Source organism: Mixophyes fleayi, chromosome 1 (genome assembly GCF_038048845.1).
Source record: "Mixophyes fleayi isolate aMixFle1 chromosome 1, aMixFle1.hap1, whole genome shotgun sequence".
Lineage (NCBI taxonomy): Eukaryota > Metazoa > Chordata > Amphibia > Anura > Limnodynastidae > Mixophyes > Mixophyes fleayi.
In genome coordinates, this window is record NC_134402.1 from 126285534 (window position 1) to 126306762 (window position 21229).

The 21229-nt window shown below is 37.7% G+C and overlaps 1 protein-coding gene across 1 annotated transcript in view; it reads left to right on the forward strand.

The window, feature by feature from the left end:
* Positions 1 to 21229, forward strand: part of NDNF (neuron derived neurotrophic factor) — a 35140-nt gene that overhangs the window by 9941 nt on the left and 3970 nt on the right. Inside the window, exons 2-3 of the mRNA XM_075200323.1 lie at positions 20273 to 20461; positions 20803 to 20927. Of these exons, the coding sequence (XP_075056424.1) occupies positions 20274 to 20461; positions 20803 to 20927 (313 nt within the window). The 5' untranslated portion in view covers position 20273. The remainder of the gene's footprint in view (positions 1 to 20272; positions 20462 to 20802; positions 20928 to 21229) is intronic.

Sequence of the window (21229 nt, forward strand, 5' to 3'; positions counted from 1 at the left end):
GATGGAAGTTAACTGATTTCACTATTCTAGTTTTTTTGTCAAATAATGTCAGTATACCAAATTTCAGGTCAATTGGATGAGCCCTTTCCTAGAAAATAGTTTTTTCCACACACACACACACACTAACACACGCCGCTACACATGTGTGTTCATGAGGTGAAATTACCTTACGAAAATGAGTTTGAGCCCTCAACTCGTAAATATAGCCTTTACTACCCCTCCCACGGGGGGAAGGGGGGATGATGGAAGTTAACTGAATTCACTATTCTAATTTTTTTTGTCAAATAATGTCAGTATGCCAAATTTCAGGTCAATTGGATGAGCCCTTTCTGAGAAAATAGTTTTTTCCACACACACACACACACACACACACACACACACACACACACACTAACACACGCCGCTAGGCTTTTACTTTTATATATTATATAATGCTAAGAATTTAGTAGGTCAGTGTATAACTCCACCCAGCAGGTGGCGCTGCAGCTTGTTGTTTTTTTTCCACACACAGACTAACACAAGCCGCTAATCTTTTATATTAAAGATTATTTACTACTTTATTGCCCAATTGGATTTATTCAGTAATTGTCTATTTGTTTAACTGACTCACTGCTGCTTACTTTTCTGCCACAGTGCTGAAACAGAGGTTTTATTTTTTCATGTCAAAATAATTGTTGTAAAGAGAAACACCCACCAACAGTGACAAACAGGGCTGCAGCATCTACGTACACAGGATTTATAACTATCCCATCCAGTTTCAGTGGTGCTAGCATGCACTTTCATGAATCTAAATTACAGTAACCTTTAGGAGCAGGTTTTGCTGTAATGATGATCATGTGGGACAGTTGGTGTGTGTCTAAAATGGACATTAAGGGGATTTTAGGATGGTTTGTATGAAGCATGATAAAATGTATGTGAAATGGGGCCTATGGCTTCAATGCTGCCCATAGGCCATTTAAGTCATAATCAAAAAATTTCTGAAACCAACCTGCCATTTGCCTACTCTCCCAGAACCTCTAGGAGACTCCCAAATTTCGAGGAGTCTTCCCTGACTTCCAGCAGAGTAGGCCACCTACCTGGATCTCACCTCTCCTTCTTATATTAAGGCGGGCTGGGGCCATGCAGGTATATAGTCCACCATATTATGATGTGCTGTACAGAGATCTCACATCGGTCCCTACCCCACTGGAGCTTACAGTCTACATTCCCTACCACACAAATACGTATAATCCAGTAATAGGATCCATTTTAGTCAGCCGCCAATTAAGTCATCAGTGTGGTTTTTTGGACCTTAGAAGGAAACCAGAGCACTCAGAGGAATCCCATTGAAACACAAGGAGAACAAAGAAACTCCACAAAGATAGGGCCCTGGTTGGAATTGAACTCCTGAGCCTGCGCTGTGAGGCAGCATTGCTAACCACTGTGCTGCAATTGGGTTAAAAACCCAAACTAGAATAAAATCCGTGATCTAAGCGAATAGGTACGTCTTAATTAACTCTTAGTTGACTGCTTCAGATAATAACAACAATTTGTAGCAGGTAAAATAAATCTTCATACCTCTAGTTTTTATTTGACTTTAATTCAGACAGTAAACCGATGAATAGGTGTTTTTGGGAATATGCTATATATAAATATAAATATATATATTCTATTCTGTCTGTATTTTATTATATTGAATGCATTTATATATATATATATATATATATATATATATATATATATTTTTTTTCAATATACAGGTTTGCAGAACATCTTTGCCATAAAAATCATGAAAACATTTGAAAACAAATAATCCTTCGTGCTGAGATCTATCTTCTAGAAAGTAAAAGAATCTTTAATGTGCAGTTTTGTTTTTTTAATTGATTTGAAGAATGGCTCCGTACATTATCAATTGTGTAACCAGTAGATAAACAGCTCCACGGCTGATTGCTTCTGCTTTTTGGTAACCTCTACAGCTGTCCTATTCTGAAGAATTATTTCTTTAATGGAGTACAGCTCATTTCCAGCCTGTTACACAAATGAACTCACATCAAAAGCCTGATTTGATTTGTGGAGTGCCAAATCTGAGCTGTTCTCCAGAACACTGACTTACAGCCATTCCATCTGAACTTGGGATGTACCTTCATACTACATGCAAATACAGGAGAACTATACTAAAATAAAAGGACATACTTAATAAGAAATTTGCATACAGAAAAGTTCTTACAAATTAAGCATAGCAAAGTAAGACTTGTGGGAATAAATTTAATTACGTTCAGCGAAATAAGTTTGTTTTTTGCTTTGAGGTATGTCATGAATGCCTCCTATATAATAGTTTGTCCACTCATAGAGATTTTGATCAGGATGCTGAGCGTAATCTCGGTCCTTGGTACAGCTTCTTGTGGTCGTGTTCCCCCTCTCCACCAGCTAGGCGTACTGCCTAATGGTGTTTGATCACATGGACCCGATGGCTGCACACGTATCTTTGGGAAAAGCCGCTGCGGTACCAGCAGGTTAGAATAGATGTTATCCTGCAGACCAATAAAAAGCTATTGGTCCATCCAGTCACTTTCACAACACATAATCCAGATCAACTATGGCAGTGAAGCCCCATACTCTTTAACATTTATCACAACGGACAGGCCCCCAAGGGAGATCCAGGACCTGGGGGTATATTTACTAAACTGCAGGTTTGAAAAAGTGAAGATGTTGCCTATAGCAACCAATCAGTTCTAGCTATCATTTATTTAGCACATTCTACAAAATGACAGCTAGAATCTGATTGGTTGCTGTAGGCAAGATCTCTACTTTTTCAAACCCGCAGTGTAGTAAATATACGTCCAGGTATTTGTAGCTGCTCCTCTCCCTTCCTGACACCTCTGTCAATACAGAGAGCAATGTTTTGGGCAGTTTGGTCATTACACACAGAGAGAGGGTTTTAGAGCCTTGAAAGCATGTAATGCTTTCTATTAAAGGCATCATCTTTCTATAATTTTTTGTCTTATTATTTTCATTAATTTTATATAAAAATTTAGTTTAAAACAAAAATAAAAAACAAAAGTGCCAAATATAGTTTATTATGCATTAAACAGTTGTAATTTTTTATAGTGTTTTTTATAGTGTTTTTTATAGTGTTTTTTTAAAGTCACCTCGTACTGAAGAATAATGAAAGATCGGCTTATCTGATCTATAAGATCAATTCCAGAAGATGAAAATTACATTCAAGTTTTTTCAAGTTATTGTACATCTGGATCCATATTGGGAACTACAATGCTCCACACAAAAAAAAGACATGTAATACGTCCTTCAAAAGTATTAGATATAATCTTTATATCTGCATACAATATACATCTCTTTGGATTATTGCATATCAATAATAAAATCGCCGGTATAAAACAATAAACTTCAATATAAAAATATAAAAATTGTTTCAGCCATTCAAATGACCAAACAGTTAAAACTACTCATCAAAGCTGAAGTCCTGTTGTTCTGGCTGCTATCCAAACTCTGGCCAGGAATAAGGTTCCATACCAACTTTACAGGTACTGATCCAAGCAGATATGTGTACTTTACCCTGTTATCTACTTAAGACATAAGAGGACTCTGCTCGCAAGCTTACAATCTATAGGCAAGCCTACAATCTTTAGATGCCGTTGATAGCAAGATGGCTGAATGCAGTACAACATCTCGGCAAGATAAGGGTAAAGGTGTGTTGATAGCCTATTGTATCATATAGATGCAATTTGGTAAACAGGCTTCCCACCAAATTGTTGTAAAAGAAGAAAATAAGGCTGAAAGTGTAGGGTGGGTGCACAATTGCACAGTGGGTGTGGGGGCATGATGACGCAATTCACAATGTATTGCAGCATCATGGCCCCATCCCAGGCCCTGGGAGCATGGCCTACTCTTCTGCCCCAAATTCTGCAGTTACCAGGCATTCTGGGATAGTAGGCAAGCATGACTCATACATTGCCTAGCTTGTAAATACAAAGTCATATGTCATTCTCAACTAGTATTACAAAGATTGCAGAAACCATCTGCCTAGTTAATGCTGGTATAAAGGTTTCATTATAATACCATATCTTTGGGTAAAACACATATACAAGTATTCAACTTTTCATCCAGAAAGTTCCGAAACCAGAAAGGAAAAAAGTAAATAGTTGCTTTCATTCAGTATCCTTATCATAAAGAGATAAATACTGACAGGGCAGCACGGTGGCTCAGTGGTTAGCACTTCTGCCTCACAGCACTAGGGTCATGAGTTCAATTTCTGGCCTTATCTGTGTGGAGTTTGTATGTTCTCCCTGTGTATGCGTGGGTTTCCTCCTGGTGCTCCGGTTTCCTCCCACACTCCAAAAACTTACTGGTAGGTTAATTGGCTGCTATCATATTGACCCTAGTCTCTCCCTCTCTGTCTGTCTGTCTGTCTATGTGTTAGGGAATTTAGACTGTAAGCTCCAATGGGGCAGGGACTGATGTGAGTTCTCTGTACAGCGCTGCAAAATCAGTGGCACTATATAAATAAATGGTGATGATGATGATGATGATGATGACAAAGAACCTCCATTACAGCCTGTGGAGCGCTGCTACACAGTATCCTGAGGTGGGGAATGTCACACACACAAACATAATCCCACAGCAGCTCCTCTAATGCCAGGGGCAATGTGGGGAAATACAGACATTTTATAAATATGATGGTAGATATTAAGCATTACGATCTAAATTACAGAATAAATTACAATATCAAGAGTATACCAAAGCCTAAGAATTTTGTGGATGAACATTCTAGGTATATACAGTTGTATGCCTAGTACCTCATGCATCGCCAACCTCTCATTCCACTGCTTAGCAGAATTACTATTATGAAAAAAGTATAGTTCCAGTAATTGTAACACATACGGACTACTTGGCCTTTGGCCAGAATAATGTTTGGTGTGTTGCATAAGGCTCAGGTTACTAGAAAGCAAAACTTCCCATTTTGTTCATGATTTTAGCATTTGTAGAAGCAGAGAGTGGCCCTTGTAATGAGGCCAGCAATCAAGCTGTGTTTTATTTTTGCAGAGTATTATATGGTGACACATGTGATCACAGAGCAGCATATGGTGGTGTAGAGTTGTATATACAAGGAGAAGTTTGATTATTGCATCACAGGCAGTTCATATTTTGGTCACCCTAAAATACATGGCCTGTGGCAATTACATCATTTCTACATATGGCAGCTTGCATGTGAATCCCCGATGTGGATCCCTGATATAACCAATACTTTAAAACTCTATATGAAACCTTTTCTTTTAAGACATGATTACCAATAGTTGCATCTACTATATGTGAGATTGTGATTTACCAATCCATGAAAAGTCCCGTAATTTCCAATACTGTCAGTGATAAATCAGAATATCCTAATAATAAATGTTATTTTGTATAGTAAACAAAGTTTACTCCATGAACAGGAAATGAACTGAGCTCTTGTACATCCTCTGAGCTCTGTAAGGAATTTGTCTGCAAGAAACAGCTTTACCAAATACAAGCAGTAAAATTCATTTTCATCATCCTGATGGCCTGCCCCTTTTAGTCATTGATTAAATATGCAGATGAATGAAACAGAGATTCAGTTACTTTGAAGGAAACATGTAGAATTATCTGGAACTGCTTTTTTACCAAAATGTTTAAACAATTTCAGAAACCACAACAACAAACAACCCGAGAAACTATATAGAGGACAATTGTTGTTGTAAGACTGTCCATTGGTTATGTTTTGCTTAGTATGTCAAACAATCCAAGAAAAAAACTAGGACAAAAAAGGACATATCCCTAATCAACCCAGGCCCCAGTCACACAGCACTCACAAACGATTAGGTGACACCCCTTTTGTCAATAGTACTGAGAAAAACGGGACAGTTGGGGGTATTGCTATGTAATGTGTATCTTCTAATATTCAGGGGTAAATAAGGGTTATCAACAATATACATTTTAAGGATGCAAAGCAGATATTCAAGTCTGCTTGTCCTAGCACTTTACTTTGTCTATGTGCTTGTGTGGGAATTTTTGCTGGTGAGTATTCCCAGGCCCCGGTGATGATGTTTCCACTCCTGAATCAAAATATTAAATATGTTCATTTTAGAACTTAAAGAGAACAAGAAGGAAAATCACCTCAATCAAATTTCTTTGTTTTTATTATGTTTTCTCTAAAATACCCCTGATCATAGGACCTCCGCATAAAGAATGACATGAGTTAGCTTGTCTTAAAGAATTGCATCTTTCAAATGCATCTATTAATCCTTGAGATACTAAGACTCGTATTTCAAAATGTTAACGATTAAAAAATAATACATTTCTTCCCCTCTGCAAGAGACAACACTTTCTATTCTCACCCCCACGATTCATATTCTAGAATAGATATGATTCTGTGCTGTCCTCACCTAATGTCCTCACTAACATCGGCAGACATCCATCCCAACCCCTGGTCGGATCACTCAGCAACGGAGGCTTCCTTTGACCTCGCCGCCACTGGGGGTCTAGGGACCACCTGGAAATTGAATGGAGCTCTCCTCAAGCTCCCAGACTTCCAAAACTTGCTGAATGATAAATTGGATGAATACTTTGAGTTTAACTCAACTGAGGACATAAGCCTCTCCACTACGTGGGAGGCGCATAAGGCAGTAATTCGGGGGAAGATTATTAATTTTGCATCTTCTCGTAAAAAACAGCGGATGGCGAAGATCGATTCTCTGTCATCTCAGATCCTTACACTTGAATCAGAACACAAACGAACACATTCTTCCCAAGCACTTACTCAACTCACTAAGTTGCGAGGGGAGCTTAGCCACCTTATAGCTGAAAAGACAGAAAAGAGCCTCCGCTGGGTGGGTCAAAGGTTTTACGAAAAAAGTAACAAAGCAGACTCACTGCTAGCAAATAGCCTCAAAACTAAAAGGGCCTCCCAATTAATTAATGTAATATGGGACGCAGAGGGCAGTTTGTCCTATGATCCCCGAGACATCAACAAGACCTTTCACTCTTTCTATGAGGCTCTTTATAATCTGCCAGCTCAGGGTGACGCTGACTCACGCAAAACTGACATATTCAATTACTTGAGCTCTTGTAATCTCCCGACTTTAAGTCGGGCTAAAGCTGAGAAATTATCTGAAGAAATAACTGAAGAGGAAGTCAAACTTGCTCTTAGATCGCAGAAACCTTCTAAGGCACCAGGCCCTGATGGTTTTACTATGGCGTATTATAAAACCTTTGCACCCAAGTTACTCCCTAAACTCACTGCTCTATTTAACGCAATTTTACATGGCAACTCCTTTCACTCTGACTCTACCTCATCCACTATTATAGTCATACCTAAACCAGATAAGGACCACACCAATTGTGCAAATTACCGCCCAATCTCTCTCCTTAACATAGATATTAAGCTCTTTGCCAAAATCTTAGCTAATAGACTGAATGGGGTTCTGGCTGATCTTATAGACCCGGATCAGGTGGGTTTTATTCCTAGCAGGCAGGCCCCTGATAATACGCGTAGAGTAATAGATTTAATTCACCATGTTAACTCTAATAAAGTCCCCTCGCTGCTTCTAGCCTTAGAAGCAGAGAAAGCATTTGATAGGGTAGCCTGGCCTTTTATGTTTTCTGCGTTAGAATCTTTTGACTTCCGGGGCCATTTCTTACAGGCTATAACAGCTCTATACACCAACCCCACCTCCCGGGTCATGACCAATGGTCAGGTCTCCAGTCGCATCCAGTTAAACAACGGCACAAGGCAAGGTTGCCCACTATCCCCATTATTGTTTGCTCTGTGCATTGAACCTTTGGCAGCTAAAATACGTTCTAACCCAGACATCTCAGGCATCCGGCTGGGCGCCTCACATTATCAAATCTCACTTTTTGCAGACGATGTCCTGCTTACTCTGACTAATCCCATTGTTACACTCCCGAACCTAAAGTCAGAACTTACACTCTTTGTCAAGTTATCGGGTTATAAAATTAACGATTCCAAATCTGAAGCCCTCTCCCTCCACGTCCCACGTAAAACTAGAGAAGCCCTACAGTTATCTTTTAACTTCCAGTGGTGTCCTCACTCAATCAGATACCTGGGGATAAATATCACCAAATACTTTGTAGGCCTATATAAAGCTAATTAATTGCCCCTGCTGTCAACCATCCAACACGACCTGGCTAGATGGGAACCTAGATACATTTCCTGGGTAGGTAGAATCCAAGTCATCAAAATGAATATCCTTCCCCGCCTATTGTACTTATTTCAGACACTCCCAGTGTCAATACCCCGGAAAACTATCCTCTCTCTCCAAGCGTTATGCAACCGTTTTATCTGGCAAGGGAAGAAACCCAGATTGAGTAAATCGCTACAGGCTAAACCCAAAGAGGCTGGAGGCCTTGGTCTACCGCTAATGTTTGAATATTATTTGGCTACACAACTGAGCCACGTCATCTCTTGGCATCTCAACCCAGGACTAAAAAAATGGGTGGACATAGAAAATGCTATGACCCCTGATGTACCTGTACACCACCTATTATGGCTTCCTAAATCTTGTAGACCGGCGTCAGTATATTCCTGCCCAGCAATTGCCTTTACTCTAAACTCATGGGATCTGGATAATAAAAAACATAACCTAGCCCCATACCCTTCTCCCCTGACTCCCATTTGAACTCACCCATTATTCCCACCCGGGAGATCATCTGCAATATCAGAATGGTGGCGTGCACACAAGATAGAGCGTTTTCTACATATTAAGGGAGAAACCGCCCCTGCCTCGTTCAATGAAATTCGAGATAAATGTCACCCCCTCTCCTTTTCATTTTCAATATGTACAAATCTGCAACTTTATTCAGTCACAAACCCGGTCCTCCCGTCTCCGTAGCAGGTCCCAATTTGAACGCCACTGTATACACTCCGCAGGCCGTAGGGGAAATATCTCAATCATGTATCGTACACTCACAGCACCACCTGATCTAATTCTCGAGCCTCATGAAGAGGTATGGCAACGGGACCTGGGGGAGTCTTTGGACAGCGAGGAGTGGTCTATTATTCGCACCAGAACAGCGAAGGTCTCCATTAATGCAGGTATCCAAGAAAACGGCTATAAGATTTACACACGCTGGTACCTGGTTCCAGAAAGGTTGCATCGGATATACCCATCGGTTTCAGATAGATGCTGGCGCCTTTGCGGGGCCAAGGGAACTTTTTTGCATATTTGGTGGGAGTGTCCTGTCATTCAAACTTTCTGGACTCTCACTCTGGCTATAGCTCGAAAAGCCACAGGGATTAAAGTTAGTAAGAAGCCTGCCCAGATTCTACTTAACCAGCCCATCCCTGATATAAGTAAAGCTGAAAATTGCTTAATTGCACACATTTACCAAGCTTCCAAACTACTCATAGCAAGAGCCTGGAAACAACCCACGGCCCCTTCTAAAGCAGAACTGATTAACCGTATTTGGTTTATCTCCTATATGGAGCATATCTCTGCCCTGTTGAATGATTCCTTACCAAAATGTAGGGAAGTTTGGTCACCCTGGTTTAATTGGCAACAATCCTCCATCCCGGGAAATTCTTGATTTGTAACTCTAATAGATTGAGAGGTTAATACCCCCCCTCTTCCCCTCCCCCCTGACCTTTACCCTCCCCTTTTCTCCTATCCCGTTCCCCTTCTCAAAAATACAAAACCACCGCTGCCTTATGATTGTTTCACATTTGATATTTGCTCAACTGTCTATTTTTCTGTGTTGTTGAAAGTGCTACTTTTTTTTTCATCACTGTTAAAGTGTCATGTCGTTTATGATTCAGATGTAAAGCGTTATTGCTTAAACTGAGTATGTTCATTTATTTGTTTATGCGGTTTCAAAATAAAAAATTAAAAAATAAATAAATAATACATTTCAAAAACAAAAAATAACTTGAATGTTCAAATCATAAACCTAACCATTGCCCTCATTAACTAATCACTAACCCATGTAGCCATTTTAAAGCTAACCCAAGCCCTTAAGAACCTTGAGCTCCCCACTATAGGTCCATTACATTTTTTTCCTCTCTCTCTATTAATATACATTTTAATCCTAGGCATCATGCATTTTCTATGCGGGCCATGTTTTGTTTTAAACTGGTCCTTATGATACAGTGATAAATAAATTTACCATTCTGTGATTTGGGACAGAACCAGACAGAAGTTCTTCTAAATGATGTATAATAGTTAAAACAGAAACATCCATTGAACAATGCTTACTAAAATCCCTTCAACATTGTATTTCCTCTACATCATCTGCAACTAGATTGGTAGGTAGGTGGGTAGGTAGGTTTTATTAATGCTTTAAGTTAAAGTATACGGCTAGTTTATATGTGATAAGGTTATTTATGTTCATAATGATGTGTTATGGAAAATCAGCATTATTTGTTTTTCTGTGACAAATGTTGACAGGTGTCATGTGTAACTGCTAATTTAATTATACAAAATTAGGGAAAATCTTGGATTTCAATAGCAGACCCTCTTGGAAAAACTTGTGTGACAAATGTCAACAGAACTCTTTTTATCTTTTAAATTTGTACATGAAAGTTGTCCATATTGGCTTTCATATCCATTCCTTTTGTGAGATGAAAGGGTGTTATAGTTTAAAAATAAAGGGTGGTGTACAATATACCACTTTACAATTAGTCCTGAAATACTCTATTGTAGTTCACATGGATACAAAACATTAGCAACCATGGGGGATAGCAAAGGTTTTCTAAAAATGACTAAACTCACTAAATAATAATAATAATAATAATAATAATAATAATAATAATAATTTGTCTAAAAACTTCAATAAGGTGGAATCTAGCCTAGATATTTATGAATTTATAAATGATATTTATATATTTTAATCAATTATCTAGGTGAGCTATATACAGGTTTTGGGAGCCATTTCCAGTCATGTCATTAAATGTAATGTTAAGGGGCAAAATTATTTGTTAACCCATATTTATCAGTCATGTTACTGTCCTGTAGTAGGACTTTGACGGGGGGAAGCACTTGCCCTCATTCCTACGTTAACCCATAGGTCACATGACTATACTTTATGTAGACAATACCAGAATAGATTCATAGTTATTGGGAGCCCAATCTATACTAACTGCACAGTACTGTATATGAACTGTGTGGAAGAACTATAGGTGGCCTGAAAGTTACAGTACTTCACATTTGTTAGTATTCTCTTGTTAAAGATTATATATGTAGCACTGTAGATATTAAGTTGTAACAGTATTATATACATTCTAAATTATACATAAATACTTTATATGTATGCTCTGTAAGTTCAATGTAAATGTAATGTAAGAAACTGATTTTCTCCATTTAAACTCAGTTGTACAAGTACATCCTTGACAAGCAATATAGTGAACTTTGTGTTTGGGAATTGCGAGGCAGAGTTTTGTTGCTGTTATTTGCAATTACTTGGAGTTTGAGACTTCCTGAGTATGTTAATAAATGACCCACAGTGGATATTAAAGTATTATAATGTTTCAGCAGGTGAAATGGAACCACAAAATATGTTTAATTTCACCAACGGACTAAGATATTTCCATCCAACATGTGACTGAGGTGAGCCTGTCACATAGCTGAGAGCAGCTATGATTACCATGAAGGAGCTTCTGCATAGTGACCTGACATAAGATCACTTGGGGCATGTGTTTTCAACAGTAGCAATCATATAATGGGAGGATTTCAGGCACCTGTAAATCTCCACTTCGCTTGCCTATGAATTGAGCACAAAGAGACTTTATCCAGTTTGATTAATAATGACACAACCTGGGTAATAATTCTATCACACATTATGAGACCAGAGACCAGGGAGTCCTGCTAGTGTAAAATAAATTTACATGAAACAATGTGATAGAAAAAACTTTATTTAAAAAAAACATTATCCAGACTTGAGTGGATAAAAACTCTCCATGTTGATTTACAAGTTGCTTCAAAAATGTGCAAGGAGACCAAACCATACATCCATAATTAGGAAACATGAAGCTGCTGTAAAATTCCATAATCATCTTAATACATTGATAATACCAGATCTAATGCAGTCATTTATAACTTGGCTAAAGCTGAATATCCTTAGATGCTGAGGTCAACCATAAACATATACTGTTCCTCCAAGCTACTGCTATTTCAGAAACATCAGAGCAGTTGTAAGCAGTTAATCAGCGCACAATTCTTATAATCCTTTCAATAAGCTAGACTCAATACTGGCTATCATGGTGTCGCTGCATGATTCATATTGTTCAAAAAAGACAAACATAAAAAAATGTGAGAAAGAAAGATAACAAAAATGTGCTGGTCTTAGAGAGAGGGGGAGGTCTGAGTATAGTGCACATAGTGGCTACAAAAATGTATGAAAAGTTCTAGCACTGCAATATAATACCTCAGAAAAAACATACAAAAATAAAGCCCATAAGTATCAGTATATAGTAATCCTGACGATCATTGTCTGGCATCTATGAGCCATTGTCAAGGCTGAGCAATATCACGCCAACATGGATCCCTGGTTTCTCTCAGAAGGCCTCATTCATCAAGAAACACAAAATGAACGTAATGTGCGTTTTCTTTTAAAAACACACGTACATCGGGTATATGCATGTCTGTATTCAACATGAAGCGAATGTTGATGAATTCAAGGCTAGGTCCACTCCACTCTAACACACAAGACAATGCAGAACATGTCCAATACATAAGGGGACTTTGAAGTCACAAAAGAATACACAGAACAGAAAAAACTATTCAATTACAAACATTAAAAAGGAAATGTTGCCCCCCCCCCCCATAAAATACATTTATTAGGATGTTATTAATGTCTACTGTACATAAGATACATTTTTTACAGTTGTGCCTGATTGCAAACACATATTCTAGCTTGTATACACAGCCATGCGGTGTGGCTGGCATAGTTCTGGGAACACTTAAGACCAAATTCCACTATTGAAAGATTTAACATTTTGCACCTAAATGCAAATGAAATGAGGCAAATGTTTTGTCGAACAATTTAGAAATTACTATGTCTTCTAATACTAACTAATGCACATTTGACAGCTTTACATAAATAGATCTGTTTTCTTGATTTTCAGGACCTTTTGGTATTACTATTATTCAGTATCATCACCATCAGCAGCTATTCTTATAGCACCACTAATTCCGCAGCACTGTACAGAGAACACACTCACATCAGTCCCTGCCCCATTGGGGCTTACAGTCTAAATTCCCTAACATATATACACACACAGACCAAGAGAGACTAAGGTCAATTTAATAGCAGCCAATTAACCTACTGATATGTTTTTGGAGTGTGAGAGGAAACCGTAGCTATATACACAATTTGATGTTGTTACATTTTCAGATATGTATGCATTTTATATGTGTATTACTCTACAGCAGAAATTATTTCAGTTAATGCCTGAAATATATTAAATGACTTCATTATTTTATTAACTGCCCATGTTGTGAATGAAAACATTTTATTTATTTGCTAGCGTTGGCAGTAAAAACAGACTTTAAATTGCATTTGAAACAAGCTGCTCAACGGTATAAATCTTGCGGATTAGAATATAATGCTTCTGACAAACTACATACTTAAGCACCACCCACACGTATGCTTGTGCCAGCAGAGAATGAACACAACGTTCCTGAAATTCTGCTTGCTAACTTGCAATCATGGACTTTCTGTTCCCTGTAATTAAGCATTGGATTTTATTTGTTCCAGATGCATTGTTTCAACTATACCAGATCAATTGGAGGCAGTAAATCACAATCACATCTCTTTAATTTGATGACAATTTAGCACTGTGGTGAATGTTTTATCCAGATCAAGGCAGTGAGGGTAATTTTGTTAAGTTTAATTTCATTAAATTTTATTATTGGAGCAATGACTTTGGCATTCATCAAGATGTTGGATTTTCCTGCAAATGGGTGGATATATAACAAAGAATACTGCATCCTATAAACTTATGTAGCAGTGCAAAGGAAACCCATAAAAGGGATTATAGCGCTTTGGGTTTCTTTTATAATGTAAATTGATCCCTATGTTAGGTCTTGTTTTCCTATGGCAGAAACTCTCCCTCATGGTCTCACAAGTTAAAATGCTGAACAATGAGGACCGAGGAACTTACAATATGAAGACATGGAAGGGAGAAACTGCTGACTCAAAGAGATGATTGCAAAGGATGCACTTAATAAAAGTAATGCACAAACCTATTAAACAGTTTCATTTTACAGTGGGAGGTGTATTTTTAGAGTTTGCAGGTGTTTTCGAGGAACTTGTAGGTGTAGTATATATATATATATATATATATATATATATATATATATATATATATATATATATATTTGCGATTTGCAAATACTTAAACAACATAGGTTTTAGTGAAAACCGCACCTGGTTTAGGCTGACCAGGTTGGGCTATTTTTCTGACTGTCCAGTTGCATGCTGGTTGAGCTATCTGGCTATTTGGCTAGTCAGAACAAAAGAGGAGGCACATTAGGCATATTAATAATGTGGGAAGTCATTATTGATTAAGGGGCCACATTAATTATTATTTCCTGTTTGAAATGAATTTATGATTATACATACTTGCCAACTGTACCGGAATGTCCGGGAGACTCCCGAATTTCGGGTAGGTCTCCCCGCCACCTGCAACAAAAACGGCAATATTATTTTATGAACATTTTAAGAGAACAATATTAATTTATAATTATAATGGGCTAACACTTATTAGTTCATGGTGGGGTCACCACTTATACTGCACATAATGAAACCCCTTGTGATCTTGGACAATTGACTTAATATGTATACATCTTATAGGAACTGTAAGCTCACACATATCCTAATTGTGTCTAGCATAGAGGGGGGATTTGTTTCATGCACATTTATATACCCATTACATTACATATCTCTTACCAGCAGGCCACATCACCAATCTATAACAATATATAATTATAATAGCTCAATCAGAATGACTGGGGGATTCTTGGGGAGATAAAAGGATTATGGCCGGAGAAGCCAGACAATGTCCACTGTAACCAATGGTGGGCACTCCATGAAGACTTGCTAGCACCATTATAGAAATTAAGTAATGTCCTATTGCAAGAATATTTTATTACTTAAAGGGCAAATAAAGTTGGGCATAAAGAAGCAAATTAATTCATACAAAGTGATGTGTCCTTTTCTCACTCCATGTGTTCTGCAACATTCATTCTGATGCATATTGGGTATAGCTAAGCCCTGTCTAGTGGCTGGTGGGAACACACAGGAATCACCGCACTTGTATCAAACATGTACTGCTACCAGGAGACAGAGCCTATCAGCCTATTAGGCTGATTCTATCTCCTGTCCTGCACTGAACTTTGATTGCATGACGGAGTGCATTGTAAGATAGGAAATCAAGATCTCTCAGCCACTAATACTTAATGAAATAATTTTAAGGATTTTTAGTGAGTCCATTTTTTGAAAAAGAATAAAGAAGAAGAAAGGAAGGAACACAAATAAACAAAAATACATAGTCACATTTTATATATTTATTCTAATATATAGGGAACTTTTTCTTTTCAGACAAAGCCATGGTAATTGGAATATCGCTATAGATTTTGTGAGTCACATAGAATTAAATACAATATTTCTAATATATGGATGTAGACAAAATGGAACTGCTGCGTCTGCAACATTTGTGGGTGCCCGGCTGAGATTATTTAGCAAAATCTGCCTATCAGTATTCATTTTATGTTTTGCAGATGAAACTCATTTTAAACCTCTCTTTTTTTTCCATTTCTTTAATCCGGATCAAAAAAGTTTGAGCAAAATCCTAATGCATAATGACCAGACAGGCGCTGAGTGTTTTTTCTTTATTCTATTAATTAGACCTCCTGTATGAAAGAGGATTATGGAACGCTGTCACAGAGAAACTATTTTGGAAATATAAGGACATATGACATTGCAGAGGGTGCTGATTTCTAAAATGAAATGCATATAAAGGACATCATAGCCAGACATGAAGTTTAGGAAATATCACGAGTCATTTAAAGATGACAACCGAGAGAGCTTTATTACGGTCATGCAGTTTTGCTTCAGTACTTCAGATACGTCTTTGATTATTTAAAAGGAACAGTGAGAGTGAGTGGATTAACACTGCTTTGCTTCATCTATCTCCTGGAATATTCCCACAGTACAAATGACCTTCTTCCATTCTTTTACTTTTGAAAGCATGTCATCGTAAGTGGAAAATGGGTTTTCATCTGTTAAATATTGCACAGTATTGTGTTTATACATATTATGTTGTACTCTGGAAGTTACCAGCACACTCTCCCACTACCAAATCAAGAGAATATACACTGTAACTTTAATTTTGACTAATCAATGGGGCGGGCAACTATATAACGATTTAAATAAAAAAAAAAAAGTTACCTTTCAGACTCCATTGGACATATTTAATTGTTGGCGTTACAGCCAAAAGTAATGCGCCCTGCGCACTATTACCGTCATTACGGTAATGGTGCGCGTACATACCGATATTACGGTACTTTTCTCGCTGGATTTCATCTAGCGGCTCAGGGAGCTGTGAGCTGAAATCCGGCTTACTATTACTGTAATACCGGTAATAGTTTTTCCGCGGCAGAAACCGCGGACAATTGAATATGCCCCCATGTGTACTTTCCCAGCAGCAGCTTTAGAGTGCTATAGTAAATAGAATGCTGAGGCATTCTTTAGATAAGTTACATAGGCAAACTGAGGGGGGGGGGTGTCCTAGTGCCCAGAAATCCCCCTCCAAGCCTGGGGCACTGTATAATTGAGGTGGATGGACCCTGCCCCTGCTTCACATGGCTGTGGTTGAAAAGGGAGAGCTGTGTGCACCTAACAGTAGTGCATGCAGCATTGCCCATGTATATTATAGGGATAGGAAGAGTTGGAGAGCAGCCAAGCACTGTCTAATATTATAGCCACGCCCCCATGCATGCTGGTCATGCCCATTGGTGGCGTGGTGTGAAAACCCCCCTCTACAAATCCTGCGTTTGCCCATGAGTTACATTTCTGTTGGTTTTCTATGCATGCGCTTCTGCATAGTAACCACAGCATCTGTCAGTCACAACAGGTTCACTGCAGAAAGGAGGAACCAGTATATTGCAGAAGGCAGGAAAGGTAAGAACATATTTTTTTTTAAATAGCTGACTCCACACCCTAATTAGTAGAAGAAAAAAAAATCCATCTGAGGCGGACAAACCATTTTAATTGATGGTCAGGCATTGCAGAAAGGAAATGTTGGTAGTGTGACTCACTGCTACCAAAGTCAGAACTAGCGATCACAACATCATTGAGGGCACAATAGTATCCAGAAATTGAAAGGGACTCTTTGGGTAATTATGTATCCCCACTTATTTATATTCTGATAGCTGTACCTTCATGATGTCATCACAATATCCTGAAATTCTTCCGCTTCCTCATCCCTACCTAATCCAACCAACTATGGAAAAGAAAGGACCACAATATTATTTCACCACATACATTATGGAACTGACTCATTACCAAACGCAAAGCTAAAACTTAATGTGCGTGTTTTAAAAAATGCACCTACATTTGATATACACATGTATTCAGCAAGGAGTGGATGTGAAGATACGTCTGTTGATGAATACTGGTCTAGGTCCGCTCTGGACCGGGCACTGTAGGATACGTCCAATACATATGTGGAATAAAAAGATACAAAAGAATGCACAGAAAACAATAACTATTCAGTTAATGTCACCTGCTAATAATACAGTCATTAACGACAAAAAAATTACAAATACATTTATTAAGATGTAATTAATGTCTACTGTACATAAAATACATTGTTACAGTTACTTCTGATTGCACATGTTCTGCGTGCATACTCTGATGTCATCACTAGTAATTGGCACTTAGACTAGTCCTGTAGCTGGCGCAAGTGATATGACTGAAAATTGTGTACCTTAGAGATGCCCAGAGCTTGGATCGGACGCTGCTGCAATTACTGTACATTGACTACAAGTATCCGCCCATTCTTCTCCCTGTTCTGCACTCGTAGGATGTAGTAATTGTCCTTTGTGCTTGAAGATGGATTGAATGTTGCTGCATTCTATGGCGTATGGTCCAGTTCTGGACATGCGCAGAGTAATTGTGCACATTATACTAAACATATAGCCAGTTACACTCCTCGGGCCCTATATGTTTCACCAATGCAAAGTCCATATCAAGCTCTACTGAAACCAAACTTTTTAGACAAAACATTTATTATTTGAATATAGTTTATTGCTTTTACATCCCATAAATAAATCAATAAACCAGTATTGATAAATGAAACATTTCTAATACATACAAATACATATTTTTGTGTTCTGAGATGCTTTGTGTATTATGTTGCTTTCATATCTTAGTAATTATATTTCTGAGCTCACAGAAAATCCCAAAATTACAAAGGGGTTAGAACTGTTAAACTGAATACTTAACAGAATCAGTTGGATGAAGATATATATATATATATATATATATATATATATATATATATATATATATATATATAAAGCTGCCATGAGCACCAATAATTTGATTGGTTGGAATTATAAGCTACAGTATTGGTTGTACATCATAATACCGCTAATGCTATACTTGTAATGGTGGTGAAAACTGGTTTGAGACAACAATAAATTATAGCCAGACGAACATTAAGAAGCGGATAAAGCAGCCTTGAAACAAAGGATGGGTAAATTGGATCGTTACCATATTGTGTTTTTAAGAGCCTTTTAAGTGGATTATTCATCCAAAAAATTTAAGGAGTAAAGGTTGTGGTTAGTATAATCCTATAATCAAAGATGTTTCAGTTTAATGGGTGAAACTGGAGACTTTGAAAAGTGTTTCACTTTTTACATCTATGGGTGCATAATATATCCCCATGTTGTAATATATCCTTTAAAGATATACTTGTTTTCTCCTTGTATAAAGAATAAGTGCTTTCAAAGAGCAGTGACATATTGCAATATTCATTGAGACATTTTTAAATGATTAACATGAATGAGCGTTACATATAATTACATCCTAGTTTCAGACAAAATAACATTTTTATTTAATTTAGCACAAGTGACTCTGACATTTAAAATATTTATATTGGTACTATGTAATTAGGTTGTATGTATTCGTATAGCTCAAGGGTGCAAGTAGCTGCTGGTACTCAGCAACAGCCAAGTGGTTCTTGAGTTACATCCAGATGACACATGTCAATGTTGCACCATTATTATGCTTGTCATTGTATGAAGTTTATGCGTTAACAGGGCTGTGATACTGCTAGGAGAGAGCAGGAAGTGAGGTGTGCAAAGTTAATGTCTACCAGCGCATACATTATATTATTGTATATATAGTATTTGTGAATTACATATCCCACCTGATGACAAGTCAAAGGACATTATAATTTTACCAAAAACACAGGCGGTGCTTCTAGAGCAGTGGTCAGGGAACAGGGTTAAATTACCCCAAATGGGGGAAAAATGAAATTCCCGGGGGTAATGCTGCCGATTCACATACTGTCAGTTGGACTGCAGACCCCTTTAAATGTGAAATTGCTGTTGTACCAGAAGAGCCTCAAGGGTTGGCAGAGGCACTTCTTGAGCTTCGATGCAATAATAAAGCACGTATTGCATATGAAAACAAAGCAGATCTGTCATATTTTTGGATGTCAACAGCTGCAAAGGAATTCAAAATTGCACATGAGGAGACAGTCAAAAAGTTGCTGCCTTTTGCAACAACCTACCTTTGCAAACAAGGATTTTCCACTCTAACGAACATAAAAACAAAGCAGAGAAATCAATTTGACGCTGAAGACTGTATCCAAATTGCTCTGACATCAAAATGCCCCAATATTGATGCTCTTGTATCAAAAATGAAGCAACATCATTTCTCCAAAACTTGAAGTTTTGAAGTTGAAGCTTTCAAAGAAATTTTGAATAGATTCAATAAAATTTTGAATTCCAATAATTAATAATATATGATTTCCTTACTTTCAAATCAAGGGGGTAACGACGGCGTATCTAAATATATTTTGGGGTAAAAGGAAAAAAAGTTCCCTGACCCCTGTGCTAGAGATTTGCTTTAAAATAGCTAAGATTTCCACTTTCTATGCATGTATTTTTTTCTCTATGTAAACACTGTATAATGTATCAATATTTTTTCCTGCTATATAAAGTATGTAAACTATTTGACCTAATGACCAAAAAATTGTCTCTTTTCTAAATTCTCTTCATTTTTGTTTGCCCAGAATGATGCTGTCTCACTGGTACATCACACTCTTTTTGCTTCCGGTCTGCTCGAAAGGCCAGAAATTGCCAACGAGAGATGAAGAACTCTTCCAGATGCAGATCAGAGACAAGGCCCTTTTTCACGATTCATCTGTAATTCCTGATGGAGCTGAAATCAGTGGCTATCTTTTCAGAGACAATCCTAAAAGGTACACATTAATATCCTATAAATGGTTACTGTAGATTGTAATATATAGACACTTTTATTTACCAAGCTCTGAAATGTATGTATATTGACTTTTATTAATTGTTCAGCTTTATTAGTTGTTAAGTTTCACAACCTTAGGGCTGTGCGATCAATCTAAGGATCAGTTTCAGGGTTTAAGGTAGTTACTACAGTTGATAAGTAAGATGATACATCTTTATTTGGTATATTTTGCATAAGTTAAATTTAGTAACAGAGGAATTTCTAGTTCATTCATGCCATGTTTTATAATCATCCTTGGAAGATGAAATGTTAAGTTATCCTTTGTTATTATTTTCCTGCCAGGTATTTCTTTGCGGTAGAAGAAGACAATACACCTCTGTCAGTTATTGTCACACCCTGCGATGCACCGCTAGAGTGGAAACTGACGTTACAGGAACTCCCTGAAGAGGCTAGCGGAGAAGGATCAGGTAATAAGGCTGTCTCAAGTATTCCTCCACATTTGTTTTTGCTACAATTCTTTTGAATGGGCTGACATCAGTGCTCTCATGTACATAAAGGGAAGTTGGGTAGGTAACCCATTCGCATAGGCACACAATATACTACAGGGCCTGTTTATTATATAAACAGGCCCTGTGATAGCTGGAATCTGATTGGTTGCTATAGGCAACATCTCCACTTTTCAAACCCGACGGAAATTCTCAGCTTGATACATTTACCCCCAGAAGTGCTAACCACTGGCTCCTTACTGCCTCATAATGGGAAAGCATTT